Raw genomic sequence first — 24,384 nt, 5'->3', positions numbered from 1 at the left:
TGTACTGTACCAAGAAGTCAGTCAAGTCGCTTCAGCTGATTCAAAATGCTGCAGCTCGTGTACTAACCAGAGTTAGGAAAAGGGACCACATTACTCCTGTTCTGGCTGCCTTACACTGGCTCCCTATAGAACACAGGATATCATTTAAAATTCTTCTTCTCGCCTACAAAGCTCTTAATGGGCAGGCGCCATCTTACCTTAAAGAACTCATTATACCCTACTGTCCTACTAGGGCATTGCGTTCCAAGAATGCAGGGTTGTTGGTTGTTCCTAGAGTCTCTAAAAGTACAATGGGAGACAGAGCCTTTTCTTATCAAGCTCCAATTTTGCAGAATCAGCTTCCAGTTTTTGTTCGGGCGGCAGACACCCTATTCGTTTTTAAGAGTGTGCTTAAGACCTTCCTTTTTGATAAAGCTTATAGTTAGGGCTGATTAGATTCAGCCCCTAGTTTTGCTGATATAGGCTTAGTTTGTCGGGGGACATCTTACTTCTTCCTTCTCTCTCTGTCTATACCTGTGTACTCTCATGTTCCGATTAACCAAGCTTCCCCAAATTTCTTTCTTTTTGGTGTCTATATATGCCGGGATCCGGAGTCATGGATGATCCTGCGGTCCTGTGTCATGGATCGCGAGTCCTGGATCTTGAGTCGTGGCTGTGGTCCTGGATCATAAGTCCTGGATGGATATCCTCGTGGATTCATCTTCCTATTATACACACATGCATTTCCAAACATTTGGACTACCTATGTTGCAAATGTATTATCTTTTCAATTTACACACGGCATCTATTGCACGTCTATCCGTCCTGGGAGAGGGATCTCTCCTCTGTTGCTCTCCCTGAGGTTTCTCCCATTTTTCCCTTTAAACTGTGGGTTTTCTCTGGAAGTTTTTCCTTGTACGATGTGAGGGTCTAAGGACAGAGGGTGTCGTATTGTCATACTGATATTCTGTACAAACTGTGAAGTCCACTGAGACAAATGTAACATTTGTGATATTGGGCTATATAAATAAACATTGATTGATTGATTGATTGATTGATTGATTGATATTTATATATTATAAGTTATATAAGATAAGAATTCAGGAGGATATTTATTGTTTACATGAGGATTAAATTATATATATTTTTTTTTTGTTGAAAAGTTCACATTCAAAACATTGACACACAATTATAGTTAAACCATTAAATGACCTATAAGTATCCTAAGCAACTGTCAAAGCAATTTCATCAAAGCAGGGTGCAGTGAAGGATCTCATCAAATGTGACATTTCTGTGAAAGGACAGCTTATGGTTTCTACTGTATGCTAAGGATTTTCACATAAGTGGCTCGAAAGGCAGGAACCGAGCTCAACTGATGGGAGATAATGGTGCTGAAAGAGCATGTACTCTACCGTTCCTGTCTCACCCTGCCAAAGGCATCCCCTTCAGACTACAGTCACTATCCATTGCATAACAACCTAAAAAAGCATGCACACAAACAGAAACATCCAACCGCATGTCTTAAGGCTACAGCACAAATTTGCTGTTGCTCCCTGGACTAAAGTGCAGAACATGCACTCATGTTTGGCTCTCAATGAATTTCTAACATCTTTCTACCATTGGGAACTAACTACCAAATCAACAACGTCTTCCCAATATCTGCTGCTATAACGTGATAGCTGTTACTTTATTTGCACGACAACACATTTCTCTTTATGAAAGATTCTACACAAGGTGTGGTAGTAATATAGGATTGATTTCCTGCTTAGCCTTTTGCTGCAGCAGGTTCAGACAGTTAGCAATGTGACGGAATCACCAAATATATAAATACCACTTGGCCCTCAGGCTTTTATTGTGTAGATGTTTCATCACAGGATGTTTTAGTTTGAGTACAATGTTAGGAAGTTGTACAAAAATGATCAGCATGATTGGTCTAAAAATGCTCAAAAAACCTAACCCCAACCTGAAGGGTGGAAAATCCTGGAATAAATAAATGTAACAATACACTTAAATGAAAAGCAGACCCTGTGCAAATCATGGATTGCTGCTTTTGTGCCTTTTAACTGTTTTATATGCCAACATTTTGCACTTTCTAGCTATTATGAGTAGTTCAAATGAGCAGGAGGTGCACAATTGCCTTTTGATTATTGTCAAAATGACAGTGTGTCAAGCCCAAACCTCTTTATTAACTTCCTTCTGACAATTTAGATATAATGTGAATGGGCAAATCAAATAAACCTGAGGGGATAAGCAGATATTTAAAACATTATTTAGAGTGAGCCGACTACATAATTAACGGCTGTTAAAACACACTGGAGTGCATAATGTTGGCTCACTTTTCACCGCTTTACTCTCTAGTAAGGCTTAATATCAGCACCACTGTAAAGTGTTCCCCTTAGGAAACTAAGCATTACACAGCTTGTTCTCCCTGCATACTGCATTCACATAGGCTCTCAAACACATATGGAAACACATGCCGGTATATGCCCAGTAAGTTACACTTTCATAATCACAGAATGTTAACACATAAGCACACACATATTCAAACATACTGTACAGAGCCCCGTGTACTGAGGTGACCTTTTATCACACATACAGTATAGGAGCAGAGACGCCTGATCTGGTTTGACTGCACAGTAATGCGCTGGGGTTAGATGGCTGTCCAGTGTGCATAACCCTCGGCAACTATATGGAGATGGAAGAATAAGCCTGTCTGTTCTCATATTCTGCCTCTGCTGAGCTGCACAGCCAGACAGCACGGCCCTTGATAAGAGTGTCTGAGTGTGTGCGTACATAAACAGCTGACTGCCTACCACTTGCAGTGTGCACTGTACATCTGATGTGTATTTATTCAGACAGACAAATATAGAAAATATGCAGTACTACCATAACCCTCACATACAACAATTCCAGTTTAACTCATCACAACTATCTGGCATTTGTTTCATCACATTCTTTTAAAGTTATATTCATTAGGAAACATATTGTATGAGTCGTGCATCACATTTTCTCTGAGAATTTGATGCCACAGCTGCAAGATAAAAACATTTCCATAATGCTGTAGTAAGCCTTGATGCACTACCTTGATATGACACTGAGACCGGACATACCTTTGTTGACATAATGCAGTAATCCACCAGCAGCCCGCTTACATCACGTAAATGCAATTAAATAACACAAATCCATGACACAGTAAAGACAAATGTTCAAACTAGGGCTGCACGATATTGAAAAAAACTGACATTGCGATATTTTTTCCCCCTGCGATATATATTGCGTTTTTTTTAATTTAACCGGATGAAGGATTTTAGTCACGGACGTCTGGATCTTAACTGGTTGACTAATCATACCTTAAGTCACGATCTAACATTTCATGATAATGCATGTTGCTTACCCTCAAATAAGGGGGTTCATCTGTGAATGAAGAAGAGAAGAACCTTTTAGTATCCAAAATAGTTCCAGATGGCAGATGTTGCTTTTCTTTTTGGAAGTAAATCTTCATTCTCGCCGGTATTGTCCTCCAGTGCCTCGCTAATTTTTTACCGGTGTTTTGATGGTCTGCAAACTAGTGAGGCGGGGCCTGCTGTGATCTGATCAAGAATGATTGTGATTGGTGGTTTAGTGTGCATGCAGAGCCTGCATGTCACTCACTCAAGTACCCCTGACATGAGAGCCGCGCAAGTTTTCCTTTTGTAGCAAGCAGCAAAATAATTGTAACATGACGTGTTTGAGTTAATGTACCTACTTAATATCGCACGTCCTAAAAAAAAATTGAAAAAAAAAAATTGATAAAAGATTAATAAAATCGCACGTCCCTGTGATGTGAATATTGCGCATGCGCATATCGCGGTTATCACCATGACACGATATATCGTTCAGCCCTACTTCAAACCATCTTTACAGAATCAACAACGCTAAAAAAATGAGCTAGCATGTGATTGTGCTTTTATTGCACAGCTCTCCATTGTCATCAAGAGTCAATTCCACTTTAGGATGTTGACTTTGGACTTGTAGCCACAACATATACTAATCCACTCTTGCTCTCCCTCTCACCACTAAATCTTTCCTGAATAACAGTGTTTCTCTGCTGCGCATGTCCTGTTCTAAGCTCTGCTAACTCCCCTCAATGAGTGCGAGTGTGTGGGAGTTTGCCTGAGTGTGTATGAGAGAGAGAACATCCATTATAGGTTTTTGGATAATGACAGGTACGTAGACAATTTGGGAATGGGACACAAATCACAATGACCTTTTCTTACAAGCTTTTATATGCGCGGAAACCACCCATACTTTCACAAACCCACACACACACACACACACACACACACACACACACACACACACACACACACACACACACACACACACACACACACACACACACACACACACACACACACACACACACACACACACACACACACACACACACACACACACACACACACACACACACACACACAGGTCACCGGATATCAGAGGATTTAATAGGACAAAAAATAACACTATCCTGACGATTAGAGCTGGGACCTTCAGACTAAAGAGGATTTGCAGCTTAACTTTTTAAGATTTAGCTACAAGACTTATGCTCAGGACCACAGTATAATTGAATAAGACATTTGCATAAGGATTACCAGTACACAGTTCTAATTCTTTTTATTTAATACCACAAAGAGATGGTTTCAGTCAAGTGAATAATGGTTATAAATAACAAAGGTAAAGAGTGCACAGGCACACAAACACACACATACAAAAACAAACACACATACTCTAATTGACTTTCCAACAATAGAAGGTTTGTTTTTCACTAAAATGGCAAATGTTAACTGTAACAGTCAATGGTAACATGTTTACCATGTTTTTGTTGTGATACAAACTTGAACTGTTTCATGGCACAGTTAAGATCTGTCACAGCAGGAAAAACACAGCACAATATAATGATCAGTGGTGGTGTCGGCATCCCATCCCAGGGCACAGTTATTGTGCATGATGGCTAACTGATGAGTCTTCCTGAGACACTTAAATACACCTGAGGCTTCTCCTTTCTATCATGTCCATCTGGGCTTTTCCTGCTCTGACAACTCAAAATGTCTGAGTATGGAACCGCACACACATGCAGCCAAATGAGCAGGGCTAGACATTTTAAATCAAGATGTTGATAATGAGGAAAGTAAAAGCTGTGTTGTTTAACTTTTGATTTACATCTTAATATACTGAGTCATCAGTTGTGGATAATATAATTAACTGACTGGTGGTCAGCCAAAAAAACCATAAACATTACGTTGTGGTGTGTCAGTACTAAAACAATGAGGAAGTAAAAACTAAATATTGAAAATATCTACATAAATTCCATATTGACGGTCTCACTCTCTTACGACCGCTCTGCCAAAGGAAGACAGACGGACGAAAAGTGGACTGAAACAGGGAAATGAAGCAGTTTAATTGGTTGATTGAACCAACAGAGAGAAGAATCTAGGAGCCTGAGGCACTCATAGAGTATAGATTTGTTTCAACCGGTTGTCTTTTGAAGAAGTCATAGAAAATCTCTAAAATCTTAAAATCTTGATAGCATATTACTCATAGTTTATGAGCACATATCAAAGTTTGAATTTCTATCAGCTAAACTGCACATTGAGTGTAATGCCTTGTGCGGAATGCTTTGGCAATGCTATGTGTAATATGTGGTCATGGCAATAAAGCCCCTTTGTATTGTATTGAGCATTGTCTGTGATAGCACTTCTGAAACAGAGGAGTATAAGTGATGTTGACGTCCTCTGTTCAGATTAATAAGAACTTGGACTCTACTTGCATACAAATATTTTATTTCTGAAAGGCTATGATGTTTTCCATCAATGAGATTCCAAAACTATGCATTTATGAAGCTGGTAACAAATGGAGTACACTTAAGATATTACAAAGAAGAACCCCAAAAAGAGTGAGCAAAAGAGTATTGCACATTCAGGGCAAATCACAATATATGTGATTTTTGTCTTGATTATAGGTCTGCATATTTAAGAGCCTGCAGACAAGAGATTGCAAGTGTGGGCAGGGCGGGTGGGGGTGGGGGGTGTGAAGGAGCGAGGCTGAGACAGCGCAGTAAAGGGAAATCAAGAGAGAGAAAAAGAGAGGCCAGAGGGCTGGCCACAGCCAGAGAGGTTCTAATGATGCTGTCTCAATAACAGATCCATTGTGCAAGGAGCTCTCGTTGTGCTCCGATGTGCTCTGGAGGAAGACCCTTCTTTAGGGCTTCCTGGTTTGGAAACATGTCTGTGTGTTTTTTATTGTTTAAACAGTACAAACAATAAAATGGCACCAAATACAAATGTAGTATTGATAGATGTATAATAAGTCTAGTACTTAGTATAATTGCCAGATGGTCTTCATATGAATACAGATCATTTTAGAGTCAGGATACAACTCCCTTATATTTAAAAATTACACATTTCCGTATCAATGATAGAAATGTGATTACCAAGAGATGGTCTAAGGTAGAAAAACACAACATTATAACTATGTCTACAACTTGTACGTAAAAAACCTACATGGCAATTGACTGAATTCTGATTCTGATTCGTCTGGTAAGGGTCAATGCACATCAAGCATAACACAGCACTACATTTCACAGGACTTAAAGCACCTAACATCCGACCCTTTAATCTGGATGGTGTAACTATTACAGGGACTCTGATCAGCAAAAAAGATTCAGCCCTGATCAATATGTGCGCCTCCTTACTAACAGTCCTGATGGAATAATTGCTGTAAATAACAATGAGGCTTTTATTCGATCTGCTTGAGGATAAACATTTGTAAGCTATTAATCAAGCTGTGAGTTATGTCCCGTTGGGGGCCGCTGAGAGACAAGCACGTGTAGGTTCATTGAAAGGAACATATACTGTAAGAGCTGCACATCTATTCAGACGACAAGGCCCCTTTATAAAAAGATAGGACTTTTTTTGTAGTAAGATACTGTTAACCTGTTAAGTGCTGATACCTATATTTCCTTGTTTGCCACGATCCATGTGGGACAAAAGCATACGCTAGACCCACAACAGGGCCTGCACTAATACAGTAAACCTACGTAGAGCACATTCTTATCACGTAGTGCTGCTTGAATGGCCAACACAGCCAACTCTAGCCCCCGACCGTCATTGTCTGTCTAACATACTGTATTTATTATTAACTTGTGATGTTTGCAGTGCATGCAATCACTGCATAAATCATTTCACAGCACAGCGGTTTGGCCTGAGGATCTGTGTTGTTGCAATCTAAAGTGTGCAAATGCAGCCTGTTTTCATTCACTGTTTGTACTATATTTGTCTTCAATCTATGCAATTGTGAGCCAGGACCAGAAGGAAGTCAGGTGGGGTAGCATTAAGAGAGACAAAGTCTGTAAGGCAGCAGTCAGTGATGTTTGATTCTGTCAAACAAACTAAAGACGTTCACCCAGGAGAACACGGTGTGTCAACAGTGACTTATTAAACTCTGTTGCATAACTCATAAAGCACCGCATACATTATGCTGTGCTGCATTGTATTGTGGAGTGATGGAACAAACATAAAACCCTTTTATACGACTACTATTTCCTAAAAATGAATACAAGCTATTATATAATGACAGACTGTTACCTAAAGCCCTTAAACTTCACTGTTGCAGGGAAGTAAAGCCATTTCACTATGAACGTGGTCACGGCCGGGTGGCCCTTATGGAGACCCTCCTCAGTCACCCTCCCACTGGCTGCTGTCGTGAGTGAGGTTTGGAATTATCTTTGGCTTGGACCAGCGGTAGTAGAAGGAGGAGTGGGCTGGTTCATTCTAGATGAAACTTTACAAATCAATCAGCTGGCTCATGGTTACCTTTCATTATTAACCCATGTTACTTGCAGTTAACTCTGTATGGGCTGTAGCACACATAACATACCGGACATTGTAACGTTACTTCTAGATGGGGCAACAACAGAAGGCAGTTGAACTGATCATTCCTCTGCAACAAGCATTGTCCACATGGAGCCTTGCTAAGTGTAACCACACTTTGGAATGCTTCGTTCTCTCCACTATTGTCACTAAAAGATCTCAGTGGTAGTGTAGTACACGGTGCTGCAGCGTGTGTAGGGGAGCTGCCCATCGCACACAGACGAGAGAGAGAGAGAGATCTCTCATTGATTGGAAAAAACAAAAAATGCAGTTAAAATGTGCAAGATAACATCTACGTAGCAATAATAATTATAACGTATATTTTCTTAAATTTGTCCTTTACTGATAGCAAAACCGATTACATCAGAGTTTATCAATACCAGTCTTTAATAATTTAGCCCTGAGGCCCGTTTAATACCAGGTCTTAGTCCCATCCCTAGACCCAAATAAAAAAACTCTTCTCAGACTCCATAGAGTAGCTTCAGTAGTATGCACATGTCTTTATGTATGATGTCTGCTCTTGCAGCTGATGTCTTGCTCAGCAGCTGTACTTTGGCAGCAGTGGTCAATTATGGAGGGTTACAGCTGTAAGAGGGAGTCTGCGGTCACTGAGTCAGGCTATGACTAACCCACAATTTGTTTGAATCTGATGAGTAGTACAACCAGGCCTGGAATTTCGTCATTTTAGGGGCAAGGCCACTTGGCCTTTTGAGTTGTCAATTTTTTAAGGGCACAAAGGCCAAAAGCCAGGGCACCAAGGCCATACATTAAAACAAGGATTTAACATACGATATGAAGTGACTACGATTGTATATGCATTTACAATACTTTTATATATATTTATTAAGCATTCAATGGACACCAAATTGCAATTAAACTAATTCTTTATTAAAACTACAAAGGATTCTTATAGCACAGACATGTTTGGCTCACTGTGAGACTGTGGTAGTGGGCCTACGTCAAGGTGCGTCCTTATTCTGAGTCACTTGAAGATGGAGATGATGACGAGTCAGGGAGATTTGGACATTTGATCGCGTTTTGAAAATTGGGCGATATAAACGAGCAGCAAACTTTGAACTTCCGTCTGCGATCGCCGGTGGTCAAATAAGTCTGCACAGAGGTCTTTGACAGCTAACAACACAGCGCTAACTGCCTAGCACTAGATAATAATAAAAAAAGAACACAACTGCAACACAACTTATCCAAGTAGTAACAAAAACACTTCAAAATATTATAATTATGCATTACCATACGAGCAAGAAATAGTAATGTTATCCATAAAATTACACTTAAAGCCGGACAAATGAAAAACTTAACGGCAAACAGGATCATCACAAAACCTTACCTCACCTCAGCCTTTTCTTGAGCGGAGAATCAGCTAGCTAGGTCCTAGACCGTCCTACGCACACGGACGCGTGAGGGGGTGGACGGAGATAGGTCCTAGACCAGGGGTGGGGAACCTTTTTCCTCTCAAGGGCCATTTCAATTTTGACAACATCCTTCGAGGGCCGTACAAATTATTGAACTCAACGTCTGCTTAAAAAACTCAAATCACAGCCCATTCATTTCGCATTTCTTTCATGCTGTGCAAAGAAAAAGCAACCTCTTAATCCAGATATTTGACCATGACCCGCGCATTCATGCATTGGGCATGACCAACAAAACAGAAAGATATGGACACAAGATGTGTGCAAATGTATTTAGTTTCATATCCATGTGGACATGATTTAAGTGTGGGGGGGGGGGGGGGGGGGGCGGATCTAACCTCAGCTCGGGGGGTTTGGGGGCATGCACCACCAGGAAGATTTTTTTTAAATGTTGAAGTTAAAAGCATCAATCTGGTGCACTTTGAGAGCAACATGAAGAGATCTATGGATCCATCTCTCAACACCCATATGAAACAGAACTGTAAGCAGATTTATTTCTTTATGGATATTTTACAAATTACTTCCCTTTTAAACTGTATTCTTGTTTATTAATAACAACTTTTTTTTACTGTCATATTAGTATTGTATACCTGTTTACTTTATTCTCTTATTTTTCTATAACTATAATGATCATATAAAGATGTGCCTTTACCTCACTGGTTGGAGAAAAAGCTTCTTATATTCGTTAGCATAGCTAGCTAACGAGATGCTAATAACAACAACGTTATTGACTGTATGATCAGTATGACAGATGAACAGATCGCAACTGGGCTTTCAACTAAAGACACAGCCACGCAAAAACTGCGGCATGTGTACAGCTCCTTATGGGTAGGCCTATTGCAATTTGTGAAGTCCCGGCCCGGAGCCGCGTTCTGACACGTTAGGCTCGTGTTGTGTTCAAGGACCCTGACCTTGGCCAGGAAAAACAAGCTTGTTTAATTATTTTGCGGTCTAGATTTCTTGCATTTTTTTCTTTTTTGCGTGTGTTTATAAATTACCTCGAGGGCCGTACCAAATGGTCTCGCGGGCCGTATACGGCCCGGAGGCCGGAGGTTCCCCACCCCTGTCCTAGACTGATGTCAACTGTCATCATAGACCGTCCGAGCGGTGCATTCCAGGCTCAAATCAAGCGCACCGCTGATTTTTTTTTCCTCCTTCAAAATATGCTGGTGTTGAAGCCGTGTCATGGCCCTCGTGGCCCTCGTGAAATTCCTGCCCTGAGTACAACGCATCGCACTAATAGGACAGAAAAAGTCCTGTGCACAACACACCATTAAACTCTGACCTTTCTCTTTCTTCTTATTCAAGAAGTTGAATTTAAATGAATTCAGATTAACATAAATGACTAAGCACCGTTACATAACATTGTAGACATGAAAGCATCGGCAGCCTTTAATTTTTAATGTGTGCAAGAACAAAAGTGGTCAGTTGCGCTTTGTCTGCACACCAAGGAGTGCATTTTTAAAAAGACAAATATGCTAACCATATGCAAATGCCTCCTCCTACTGATCTCTCCCACTCAATGTGTTGGTGTTTTCTAGAGTTTAAATTAACACCAGATTAAAGCTACAATCCAGATGGGCACATTCAGGCAGCTTTGTGACGTGGTGCCAAGTGTGTCAGAGAGTAAAAACAAACAAATGGCACATTACAACTCCACTACAGTGATTCACAAAATGTTCACAACACTTTGTCGTGATGCCCGTTTCTGTTCTCACTGACAGCAAATCAAACATCAAGAGGGAAGTGGAAACCGCTAGAGACAGCTAAAGAGAAAGAACAGTGCTTCTACCAGAACAAAGTAACCTTGTGACTATTATTATTTTGTTGTTTTGTTTCCCATTGTAAAGCGTCCTTGGGTCTCTTGAAAGTTGCTATAAAAATTGAAATTATTATTATTAAACAGCAAGATTAAGGTAGAGACAAAAGGCGGAGATAATAAAAAAAGTATGGAGCAACTGATGGGAGAAGGAGGAGAGAAACCACAGGACACACTGGAAGTGAGACAAAGTTGACTGACCGTATGTTCACAGTCCTCTAAAGCAGGTGGTTTAGAATTAGTTTGTAGTTTTGCATATTCCTTGTAGTGTCAACAATTGATAGTTTCATGTTACACATTAATATTGTTTTGATGTATTTATGATAAACTGTCCAAACTGTTTGAACCCCCACAAGAACAACAAATCCCATGTGGTTTTCTTTCTTCAACAATGTCACCTCTCGTTTGTACTTTGAATAGTTATCAATGAAAAAAAAAACTTAAATTTTTTTTTTTAAACAGGTTTTCCACCCTTTGTAGATAAACTACCGCTTTCTGAATATATGAAGAGGACCATGGGAGTGGTGTGAAAATGAGCAGAAGGTGCGATATACTGTAATTAGAGATCGCTCTGCTCCTCCCCTGCTCAGTAAACAACATCTATGATTTGTGCTGTGATTAATGAAGGCAGTTTTGCTTTCACGTTTAGATGCAAGGGGTTGAAGGGTTGAAAATATGACATATTAAAACAAATGTGTTTTTATGTAATTATGTATGAGCACATATTATCAGCAGCATTTAGCAGAATGGAGCGATATCTCTCGACAGGAGCATGACACACGGCATTGTTTTTATATTATATCATTCATTAAGTATAAAAGAAAGTTACAGAGTATGCTCATTTACATTAAATCGTTGAGGGCAGCTTGCACAAAGAGAGACAATTGCTAAAAACAATGTGTTATGATGATAAGAGGATCATCTGTGCCTCACTCCCATCACTACAGGACATAACTATAGTGTATATGTCACACTGTGGGACTGCGGGAAACGGTATCTCGAGATTTCTGTATGTCTAACACATGTAGAAATGTTGACAATAAAGCTGACTTTGACTTACTCTTCATAAGATTTACCTGCCCATTTTGGTTTCTTCACTGAGTTTGAGTGGCTTTGGGGATTTTCTTTAGCAGATGATTTTTTTTCTGGAGATGGGCCTTGCTTATCTGCTCCTCCATAAATGAACCTTAATGTTTGCATTTTGCAGTGAGTTTAAGCTGGCTAAATGTGGCGGTAGGCGGAAGTGATCCCCATTGACTATGTTGCTAAGCAGCCATGACAACACGTTGAACAGTGTTTTTTTGTCAGAGGCAGTATTGCAGGGGAATTAGAAGTTGTAGCCGTGGTGTTTGGTCATTATAACACTGCTTTAAACTAATCAGATTTCTTGATTTGAGCTATCAGTTCTATAACTGTACATTATTCTTTGCTATCTTCACATGTGGTAGTGTTGCCAACCCATATATAATTATTGTTGTGAAGACTTTACTTCACCGTATTTGTAGGACTCAGAATGTGTTTTTTATTATTCTGTATTTCTTAGTTTAAAAGGGTTTACCACAAAGATGAGGGGGTGTTCCTGAAGAGAAAGAGTGGAGGGAGCTGTAGTACAAGCCAGCTCACAGCCTACCGTGTTCATGCTTTACTGTTCCATCATTTACCAATGAATGATGCAAGGAAATGCTATAAAAAGGGAACGTTCCTTGGATTTAAAATGTATGTGTGCAGTAGAGTGCAGATTGTCTTGTGTGCACCTTAGTGTGTGTGCACGCTTATAAGTGCACATGCTTTAGTTTGTGTGTGTGCATGTGTGCATATTGTAAAACAAGTGGGCCAATGCCATGCTTTCTGGGTTTTATAGTGCTGTGAGAACAGCGGCCTGCCTATGGCTGTTATTGGTTGGAGAGGAAATCATTCAGAGAAGAGAAAAAAACAATTCAAGCAAATCACTCACGTACACACGTATGCATGCAATACACAAATATACAAACCACCCACGCATGCATGTGCCCTTAAAAAAAGAATGTGGTTTGGGCATGTTCAGTGTGCACATTGCCTATTGCATTAACATGCTCACACATATGCACACCTGAGATTCTGAGGCAAATAGAGTTGTACAGAAAAAAAACAGTCTCTATTGAGAAACAGTGCAAATTGCTGGAAGACTAACAGTATTTTTGTCGACAGAGACACATCGAACAAGAGAGAAGGCAGCTGTAAATATTCACTCTACTGCAAGAATGTGGGAAGAACATCATAAATAGACAGCATGCAAGGATCCTTGCATCCACATATATATGAGCATACATCAGTGCCATTAAGGTACACACAAGCCAACACACACTCATAAAACGGAGTCACAGGAGTCCTTAGTGCTCCACAAGAAAACTCTACGTTCCTTCTGAAGTCTCCCTCATTATTAGCATGATGACATAGACCTAACGGATGAAGAGCATTCTTCTCAAAAGAGACTCCCTGCATACAAATGGTATTATACTGTGTTTAACTGTTTGTTATATTTCTCATGTTTGTATTTTGCTTGTCTTTGAATCGTGATTACCAAACAGCGTGATTACTTCCTCACTGTGAGGCAGTGTGATAAGCTAGAGAGCTGTCCAAAAATAGGCATCTAGTGGCAACTGTTTTATGTTCTAAGAGTACCAAACTTCTAGCTACCACAGGCTCCCTATAACAGGATCGTGTTTCAGACCTCAAAACTAATTGACCAGAAAATGTTGAAAATGGCTTAATTTCAGGAGCCAGAAAAAAAAGTGTGCTCTTACATGTATGTAAAGTACATGTAGATGATTGTATTGCATGCAATCTAAATGCATGCAATTGCTTCCAGAAGGAGTTGAAGTCAATCTCCACACAAAGCAAGCATACTTTTGTTCTGGTGAATACCAAGGTTCTTGTCCCCAGATGACATTAAGCGTATGTGACTCTGCGTGTGTTGACGGGATAAACAAAAACTCACAATCATCCGAAAACATGGGCTGTGTTGTACAAGTCCTTCGCAGGCCATCTGCTCTGCTCTGCTCTACCTGCATCACTGACTGCTGCGGTGAGACAAAGCAGGGCAGGACTGTCTCTTCTCGCATACATCTGCAGTCAACCTCAGACAAGCAATCAGGCCTCTTCTCACATTTACCTGTCAGTCCTTCTCAACCTCAGAAACACACACACACACATTCCGTTTCTTTGTCTCAGTGGCCTGGTTAGGGTTCTGCCTCAGTGACCAGGTGACGACGTCAGAGCTGTGTGTGTCCCTCACAAGAGCAGGGATATCGAAAAAATATCAAGTACACAAAGCAGACACACAGTTTGCACCTGTGTGAATCATACACACTGACAAAATCTCCAGTGTTCATGCACACAGAAATATGAGGTGCTAAATCTCCCAGTCAATGATAGCATGGACGAGCACATCTGTCAAAACGTACAGATACATAACTCAAAATATGTGAAGCATTTAATACACGCTGCATAGCCCCCACCTTTCTGATTTGGGGTATGGCTGAAGATGAAAATGCAGAATGGGCATGCACACACACACAAACAGAAGTTGATAGTTCAGAAGAGGAAGTGTGGTGACAGCTGTGAAATTTCGGAAACAAAATCAGGCAGGAACAGCCATTCACAAATACTGGGATGTTTAGAAATCCTTCTCCACGGAAAACACCGGGAAAGCACCAAAGTGAAAGAGAAATCAGGTCATGCCAAATCTCCCCCTCTGTCTTACTCCCCCTCATTTCCTAACCCTACAAATAATGGAAACCTCTGTTCAGCCCTTCAACTCTTTCCATCTCATGACCGAAACCCTTTTCTGTCTCTCACTGCTGTTAAGGGATAGAGCCCCAATCGCACAAAAACACACTGCATAGATCCAATAATCTCTCTCTCCATGCCTCCCTCCCTCATCACCTTCGCTGAACTTGGCGTTCAAATTATAATTCAACTTTTTTTCTCCCTGTCCTTTTCATATTAGTCACATGGGTCTCAAAAAGAGTAGCTTATCTTTTCTACAACAGGACACTGTTGTAACATCAAAGTCAGAGAATACACATTTATCAAATATAGATTAATGTAAATATTATATTGCAATTGTGTGTTGACAAACATCAAATGTGGAAACAGAGAAATCTTAGTTTAAATGTTACTCTTATTACTTTTCTCCTTCGTTAGAGTACTTTGGATTGTGTAACATCAGAGATGTATTGCATGCTAATTTTGGAACATCTTGTTTAATGTGCCTCCAAAGAGTCAACCAATGGTTCTACTTTAAACAGAGTACATTTTAGAATCAGACTAAACTATGCCTAAAATCGATTTCAGCTAACATTACAGTCGCAACATGACAATGATGCTGTTTTTTTAGAAGACATATTGTACACGTTTATATACCACTTCAAGCCATAATGTTTTGTGAAGTAAATAACTTGTCTTATTTGTCTATTGACGGCAGATAATATGAAAAGGTAAATCCCTCCAAATAAGGTTTTCTGAAGTTTCATCTCTTCTCTATCACTCTCTGTTTTCTTACATTTCTACATTTTCAATGATTCAACTCAATTCTTGGCTAGACATGGGTTACTGAAAATGCTTCCAAAATTGTAAAAACTCAGCAATGACTGATTTACATATGAAGCGTTCTCTAGTAATCCTGCTATTCACACTGTGCCCTGTACAAATGTAATGCTTTTACTACAAGATAATGAAGCCCATTTCTCTCATTTCCAGTATAACACTGTACAAAGAGTGTTTAAGTACATCATATTATTATAGTCCACAATACAAAGGAAAGACTGAGCAGGTTATGACATGATATGCAACAACTGATGTTATACACGGTTTTACTCTTCTATTACAAATTGCACGATGTTATCACTTGAATAGTTATTAAGGATTCCTTACAAAAAACATAAAGGAAACCTTTGTTATCCTTTTTTCTTCCATGTGTTTATTCGTTCAGGTTCTACACTGCTCTGATCGAGCAAGGAGTAACAAAACGAAGCCAATGGTACCTACGGAATCTACTGTAGATACCATAAATGATCTGACAGTAGAGGATAAAGATATGATATCACATATAGCCTTCCAATAATAATTTCAATATGCCATGTCCTTGTTATTTTCAATGTGTCAACAACAACAAATAATATGATTCTATAGGCTCAGACTAAGAAGTTGTGGAAAGCACAAATCCATTATACTACATCTTGTTATGTTAGTGTCTGGTCAGTGCGTACATTTTCTATACATGATTTGAGCCAGGCACATTTGATAGTTTAGATACTCTGACACACTGCATGGCTAAAGAACAGTACAACTACAAAGTGAGGACTTAATCTGGCGGCAGAAATCACAGTGACTTTCTGAGTGTGACTAATCAGGAATACACACAACCATACACACTTTACTCTCTCTGTCTCTCTCTCTCTCTCTCTCTATAACACACATGTGCAGAATCCATACCAACCGCCCTCATAAAGCAGAGGACCATTGCAATGCAGCACACGATGCAGAGAGGGCCAAGAGGCAAGCTGACCCGTCCAACTGCTGCATGCTGATCATTAGAGAAAGAGGGAGAAAGAGGGAGATGGACGAGGTAGCGGTGCCAGATCCCCTGCTGCTCAATCACCTTTAATGCCTGGACAGTTCAAGATGAAAATGTCTGCTGGCCACTGATGTTAATATTACAGAAATACAGGCAACTCTGTGATAGGGTGGCACAGGTTTTCAGTTGACAAAAAAAAAACGGTTGATGAGGAAAACACCTCTCTCCCCGGTTTATAGCTCTTTAACTTTCCATCTTCAATCTTTCCCCTCTTTGATATACATCTCTTCGCCTATCTCTCCCCATTTCGCTCCTTTTCCATCATTCCATCTTTAGCAGCAACAAAGAGATTAAAGAGGGATTACTTCTGACATGTCAATGTGATGTGCCTGCTGGGTATGGTATTCTTTCCTTCTCATGCAGTCCTAAGTCAATATGACGCACACGCAGACAGGTCAGCTTTGCGAGAGTGGGATGGAAGAAAGTTAGTGATATGAACCGTTATTGCAGAATATAAAATGTTGACATGCAGAAAATAGTTGCTACTTTGTTTCCTTACAATACCATCGTGTGTAAAAAATAGAATGACAGCCTATCATAATGCTCTGTATTTCCATACCCAGGTATATCAGCTGTTTTCAAGGTTTTTTGAGAGAGAAGACTGAATGAGAAAAGAGAAGGTTTGTTTTGGCCCTTGCTGTGATTCAAAGTACTTGAGGCTAGCCAGGAAATGAACTATTGATTAGAAAAAAGGTGTAGTGGAGAAAGAGCGAGGAAAAAAAGACAATAACTGAAATCACACCAACCAACCACCCACACTGATCCTTTGTCCTCTCATGCGCTTTCACACGCACTTACATAGACTTAAAATAAACCAGAAATACATTCAGCCAACCAGTACATTACCCATCGCTTTTACTGTCCATTACATTAATTGTAAACCACGTACTGGCCTAATTCACACTACAGAGTCAAGGAGCAATAGCTCTTCTTTCTCATGTCGCTAAATTTGCTCCTCAAACATGCAGTATAATTGGGATTTGTATTGATTGGTTTGTTAACTGGAGGTGATTTGAGAGCTCCTAGTTTGGTTTATTACACATCTTCTGCATAGCTTTATTTCAAATACTGGTCAATAACATGAACAAGAAGAGCCAGTGAGACACTATGTCTGAAAACTATCGTCCCAGTTAGCCTGGATTTCAAAAAATGTTAAAAGGAGACAGTCAGTCAGTGTAGAGAACCTTGACCCAGTTCCAGTAGCTGACATAAACCTAGTTAGCATTTACAGCTGAATATCCCTGTATTGGTCTTGCTAAGCCTATAGATGTCCCACTGCTAACACTCCTATCTAAAGACACTAACAGTCAGTGAGCTGGTAAAGTTTTAGTGTCTTGCTGTGAGACTCTTCCAGAACATGTGGCAGCTGATGTGATCAAACCATCCAGTCACAGGATGATCTATCTAACAAGTGGATTACACTGCCACCCCTGTAGGGCAAGCACCACAGCTTGCAAGCCTGTATGAAAGATGAGGCTTCTGCACATGTGTGACTTTAATCATATTCCACCAGCCTTCCTACTATACTGCACTAAGATTAATGTAAAACCTTATACAAAAATATTCAAACAAAATGTCAATACAACTGGGAAGCCAGTTTTACTATTAGTATGTAAAAGGAATCCTAATGTTTAGTTTACAAAATGAGAGCAATCAACCTGGTTTGATATGCATACCATCTGCATGTTTCATGTTCTGCACATGACATAATACACAGTCATTATGTTCCTGCTGACCTGATTATCTCACATAGCGGCCTTGCTGCTGTTGTAAGTCTGATATGAAGCACCAGCTTGGTCTACAGGCCAGAGAAGACCACAAACTAATCCAGCTCTTGGCAAATGGTGTGAAGGTAGCCACTAAATTGGCCTGGGATATGCTCAGTATATCATCTGGCCTAACTGGATAAAACGGGGCCTGTCCTTCCTCCCTGGCAGCAACATGCAGTGGGTTGAATTGGTTGCTCATAATGTGTACTATGTGTGAGCCTGGATGGGTGTGAATGTGTCTCTGTTCAAATATGGATGTGATCTTGGCAATGTGTATGATGTGGTCCAAAAGCTGCAGTGTAACATAGACAGGTGCTTATCTTTCCGCTGGGTGTGTGTGTGTGTGTGTGTGTGTGTGTGTGTGTGTGTGTGTGTGTGTGTGTGTGTGTGTGTGTGTGTGTGTGTGTGTGTGTGTGTGTGTGTGTGTGTGTGTGTGTGTGTGTGTGTGTGTGTGTGTGTGTGTGTGTGTGTGTGTGGTCATTACTCTCACTCAGTCACCTACACACTGCTCTGTCTCTGTTTATTGCCCATTGGAGGCCACTGAGCTGTGCAACGATTGCGTGAGCCCACCACCTCGCGTCCTCATCTCATCCTGCAAGACACGCTCACCAGCGTCATCTCTCTCTATCTCTCTCTCTCTCTCTCTATCTACCCCCCCCCCCCATCTCCTTTAGTCAGAGCGGGAGGCGCTGTTAAATTGCCTGAAAGAAAACGCTCCCTAATGTCGAAATCACACTCAACACAACAGTGCCATATATAACCGGTGGTGGTGGAAGGCGGAAAAGACGTTGGGACATAACACGTTTTTTTCTCTCTCTCTCTCTCTCTCTCTCTCTCTCTCTCTCTCTCTCTCTCTCTCTCTCTCTCTCTCTCTCTCTCTCTCTCTCTCTCTCTCTCTCTCTTCTCTCTCTCTCTCTCTCTCTCTCTCTCTCTCTCTCCTCTCTCTCTCTCTCTCTCTCTCTCTCCTGGCACTGCAGTGGCTCACCTCACGATGGAAAGGTGGTAATGCCATTGTGTATCAGGGAAAAAGTAAAGATTGTGCTGCCATCCTAGGTAATCCCTCTGCCATGCAGGGCAACATCACGCAATCTAGATGAAACCACCTGTTTTCTCGCATCCTGCAGCATACAGCCAGTATGTGGAATTCAACGGAAACATTGCACATCCACCTCTATTGATCGGTCCAAATGGAGAATAATCATAACGAAATTGGAACATATAAGTTTATACTATGATGCTCAATAAGTCCCCAACTTGATTGTAAACTAAATGTGCATGACGTCCGTAATTGTGCAAAATAAGATATTTATTTTATCAGTAGGATAGTCCTGTATAAGAAGTGGATGTCCCAACAAATCCACTTTGAAACACGTTTCATGTATGGTATCAACATCACGTATGCAGTCTACATTCAGAGCAAATCAAACTAATTACCACAGGACGTCAACAAAATATCCAGCAATGTTGTGATTGAAGCAGAGCAGCGCACATCGAGACTAAAGCCCTTAATCCGTTTCCTGAGAGACGCAGAGAGCCCTATTGTGGCCGTGAATTAGAGGGGGGAAAGCGCAGTAACTCACCAATGTGGATGATTGAATCCGAGAGCGCCGACTTCCACTCCTGGCTCCAAACAAGGGCAACAAGCAGTATAGCAGTGATAACTTTCATGTTGTCCAGAAATATTTCATCCAAAACCAGAAAAAACGACAGCTCTCTGAGTGAGAGCGAACAGAGTTAAAATCCCGAAAACCGAAGCTTTTTTTTAGTCCGTCTGTAGGGCGGTCAAGGAAATTCCCTGTAATATCTTCCTTGATATATTATTCTCTTGAGGTGCGAGCGTGATGCTTGTCTGCAGAGGAAAATAAGTGGAGATTCCCGGGTAGTCTCAGTCTGGCACCCTGTTGAAATTCCTACAAACATTAGATCATATTCTGGGCGAGCGGAGACGCTGAGCCGCAGAGAAAACACACCGTATCCAAACGTCGCCGGTTTAAAACACGAACTGACGGACTGCAAGATGTTGCCGTTCGTTTAAATGACAGTTATAATTCAAAAATATGAATGAAAGCCTAGTTGTGTTGTTGAAAAAGCGGGTTCTGTTTGATTGACCCGTGATTCCCAGCCGTTCAGACTTGGCGTCGCAGTTTCCCCCCTGCACCAATCACCAAACCACCAGCAGCAGCAGCAGCAGCAGCAGCAGCAGCCTCAGCGGACCAAGCCAACGGCCAAAACTTCCATTTTGCCCAGGGGCTTTCTATTTTTCATCCACTTGGCCCCTGTTTAAATATAACCAACGCCAGAACACACAGGCGAACCCAGCGACTATTGTTGAAGGGGAAGTAAATACCAAATGATGAAAAGCCTTGTCACATGGCATTACCACCGAGAGGTACCATATTCCGTAATTGTCTATAGTTTCCTGTAGAGATGAGAGAGAGGCCGGATGATGGGGGTCTTTCACCTACAATGAAGGTGCGCTCCGCTTCTTTTCCGCGTCAGGATTGAAAAAAATGCAGGCTTTCAGGAGACGAAATAACCGAGTATGCGCGCAACGACTTTCTGCCGTCCGCACTCCGTATGCGGGTACTCGCGTCAGCCCCAGCACGCACGGTGGCTTGTGAAGAGGAGGTTTGCCGCGTCCGTGTGGGGGAGAGAGAGAGAAAAAAGAAGTGAGGAAGGGAGGGAAGGACAGAAAGGGGGAGGAGACCCAGGAGAGAGAGAAATAGAGAGAAAGAAGCAGCAACTATAAGCAGCAGCAGCTGTCTGGGTTACCTTGTAGAACTAGAGACGAGATGTGCCCATCAGGGCTGGCAGGGGGTGCGGCGGTGTGCACCAGAGAGACAGACATGAAGAGAGGGGTAATCTGTCAACCTTAGCTCTGCCATGGGCACCGCGAGCATGCCATCGATCTGATATCCTTCTCTCACTTCAACATGAGCTGGGTGCGGGGGTGCCAGCCATGTGTTTAAGGTTATCTTGGTCATTGACCAACTGAGCACTTCAAAAAAGACATTAGTAACTGATGTCCGTCACATTAAGCCTTTTACTGTGGTTTGAGGGGTCATTGTGCTTTCATTCTCCCTATATCTATTTTATTGTCACAGCAATTATTGGGAAAGAAGGCTGCATGTGTCATAAATTATCCGGCATCTGTCCATCATATACATCCTCTCTCCATCCTGTCAAAACATATTTCCTTCTTCTGCAACTTTCCTCCCATCCCTTTATCCATCTTTTCTATTCTCACCACCCGCTTTCATCCATTTATCCGTCCCTGCCTCCCTGAAGGACTGGAGTCCCCAGGGTTCCTCTTAATCTGCCCTCGATTTTGGATTAGGGATTAGGAGTGTTGGAAGCTTCGGGCTACCATTGGATTGACTGTTTTGTACGCATTCAAGGAATGGGAGATTAAACTGACAGCGATACTGATGCTGTGAAAGCTGCTCTCACTTCTCCTATTTGAACTTATTGATTTATTATTAAATGTTTATATAACCACTCACTCATAAAAGGGAACATCTTTTGTGTAGTGAGAAAATAGAGATAGGAAGAAGCAAAGGGAATGTGCAAACAAACATATTTGGAAGATAAGATAACATTATTTAATACCAAATGTTTGTGCATGCATCAAAATGACATTTTAGATGTGTAGAAAGGATTTACTACTGCGCTCTGGGAGACAGTATGTCATTTACGACTGAAAGGGTTATTCCTTGTTCCACTTGAGGACAGACATCAACAAAAAGACACGTTTCTGTCTTTGTGTTCTCACCTTGATTAGATTTCTCAGTAAACCCCACTCAGTGTAGGACCTTTCTAGACCTCTGATTAATATGGATATGGAGTTACACATGTTGTTCACATGCTGGGCACAAATGCACACATACTCCTCGACACTAATAACTAATGCTGACAAAATTATCGCGTTAACGGCGGTAATTAATTTTTTTAATTAATTGCGTTAAAATATTTTACGCATTTAACGCATGTGCAGAATGGCCCGCCCCATACATCCCACCAGTGGCAACGCTGGGGTAGGCTACAACCATACCAAGAAATGGCTTAGCCCCACCTTAGCCCCACCTTAGCCCCACTATGAAAAATGATGTTAAAGTAAGCAAAATAGAGTCCGCCAACTCGCGCCGAGTAAATTGCACAGACAGCAGTTAGTAAGATTGATTTCAGCAGCCACTTGTCTGCAAATACCGAAGACTAGAAACTGTTTTGAAAACTTTTGTCACGTAGTGATCGTCTTCTCAATAGAACATCTTTGATAATGTCTTCTGGCCAATCAGAATCAAGATAACGGCGTGGTGTTGTTGCAGGAAGTCCTGACGGAGAATACTTTTTGCTGTACGGTAGTACATCTCTATATACATCGATACAACATTACGTGTTGATAGAAATCAACACTTAATGAAATAAGACCCCACGGTTTGATGATTGATAGGCGTATGGGCTGTCTTTCATTTTGACACACAGAACAATGTTATAATAAACATACATACATACTGTGTATGTTAAATGGATATATCCGCCTTCTTTCATTTATCTTTCCATTCCCACAACAATAGGCCTATACATAAAGAAATAGCATATTTTTGACATAGTTCGAATGGTGATTAATCATGATTAATTAATTTTTAAACTGTGATTAATCTGATTAAACATGTTTATCGTTTGACAGCCCTACTAATAACGTAACTTTTGCATATGAATGCCTGTCGAATAGCAAACTTCCATTCACATGTTGGCATGGCAGGAATATAACTTGGTTATAAAAAATATTACGTTTTTTTGCATAAGATGACCTTCTATTAAATTGATCAGAGCTTTACGTCATGAATTAATCACTGAGAAATTGCATGTTACTGTTGCTTAAGAGATGACCTTGAGAAACACCTCTGCAGCACAAAGTTCTTATTATGTGTCATTTTTTTATGTGTCATTTGTTAGACGCTTTTATCCAAAGCGACTTATATACATTCAGTATTGTGGACAATCCCCACAGGAGCAATTTTGGGTGAAGTGTCTTGCCCAGGGACACAACGACATGCTGACTGCAGTGGGACTCGAACTTGCTACCCCCTGGTTCAAAGTCCAGCACTCCATCCACTGAGCCACAGCCCCACATGCGCCCTTATCCATTTGGAAATATTTTTTGAAAGAAAGATGGATATTTTCCCCAGATGGACACTGGACATGCACTCAGACTTCTCTAAATATGTGTGTCGGCTGAAGATTGATCCTTAGCTGCAATCCTTACCAGTGGTCTACTGGGAGATGAGGGGGATGTTGATACTTATGATTAAGTGTGTATGCTGTTAGCTCGCAATGATTATATGTTCACACATTAAGTATCTGGCATTGAAAGATATACTTAAACTGTACTAGTTGTGATGCTTTCCGTTTACAACCTCCAATTTAGGACAAAGTGAAATGTACAGACTTTTGATGGATCTGTACAATCTCTAAATTCACTGTAATGGGGACAAATAATGTAATGAATCTCTCATTACAGCAAGAGTATTGTCTACTGTACTGCATATGCCAATACCCTTGTTATTTACCCCTATGTTTATCTCCTTTTGGACTGCAATTTACTTTCACAAAAATAATCTTTTAAGAATAAGATCTCACCTAGGACTCATCTTAAGAAACCAAGTGCTTCGTTTATACCATGCGTAAAACAAGTTGTACACTTTGTAAATGCCTTGCAGCAATGTTATACTTTTGTTTCTGTCTAGTATACTCTCATTGTTGGTGGAGACAAAGGATCCCAACGGAAGAGAGATTTTGAGCACTCAATGTTGATAGCACTAAACAAAATAAAAATGCAAAAATGGCTTTGCAAAAAGAACGGCCA

General features: G+C 40.8%; 1 protein-coding gene across 5 annotated transcripts in view; it reads right to left on the bottom strand.

Annotated features, from left to right (window-relative positions):
* Window positions 1-21,176, bottom strand: part of grid2 (glutamate receptor, ionotropic, delta 2) — a 486,943-nt gene extending 465,767 nt beyond the window's left edge. For 3 of the 5 annotated variants that reach the window (XM_079687594.1, XM_079687592.1, XM_079687593.1), the window contains exon 1: window positions 20,099-21,176. In XM_079687594.1, the coding sequence (XP_079543720.1) occupies window positions 20,099-20,186 (88 nt within the window). In that variant the 5' untranslated portion in view covers window positions 20,187-21,176. The remainder of the gene's footprint in view (window positions 1-20,098) is intronic. The other 2 variants (XR_013809307.1, XM_079687591.1) reach the window with 2 other exon arrangements.
* Window positions 21,177-24,384: the final 3,208 nt, after the last annotated feature.

This window comes from Notothenia rossii (genome assembly GCF_949606895.1).
Source record: "Notothenia rossii genome assembly, chromosome: 6".
Lineage (NCBI taxonomy): Eukaryota > Metazoa > Chordata > Actinopteri > Perciformes > Nototheniidae > Notothenia > Notothenia rossii.
Note: the sequence above shows the minus strand (reverse complement) of the source record. Positions and strands in the feature narration are given on the sequence as shown.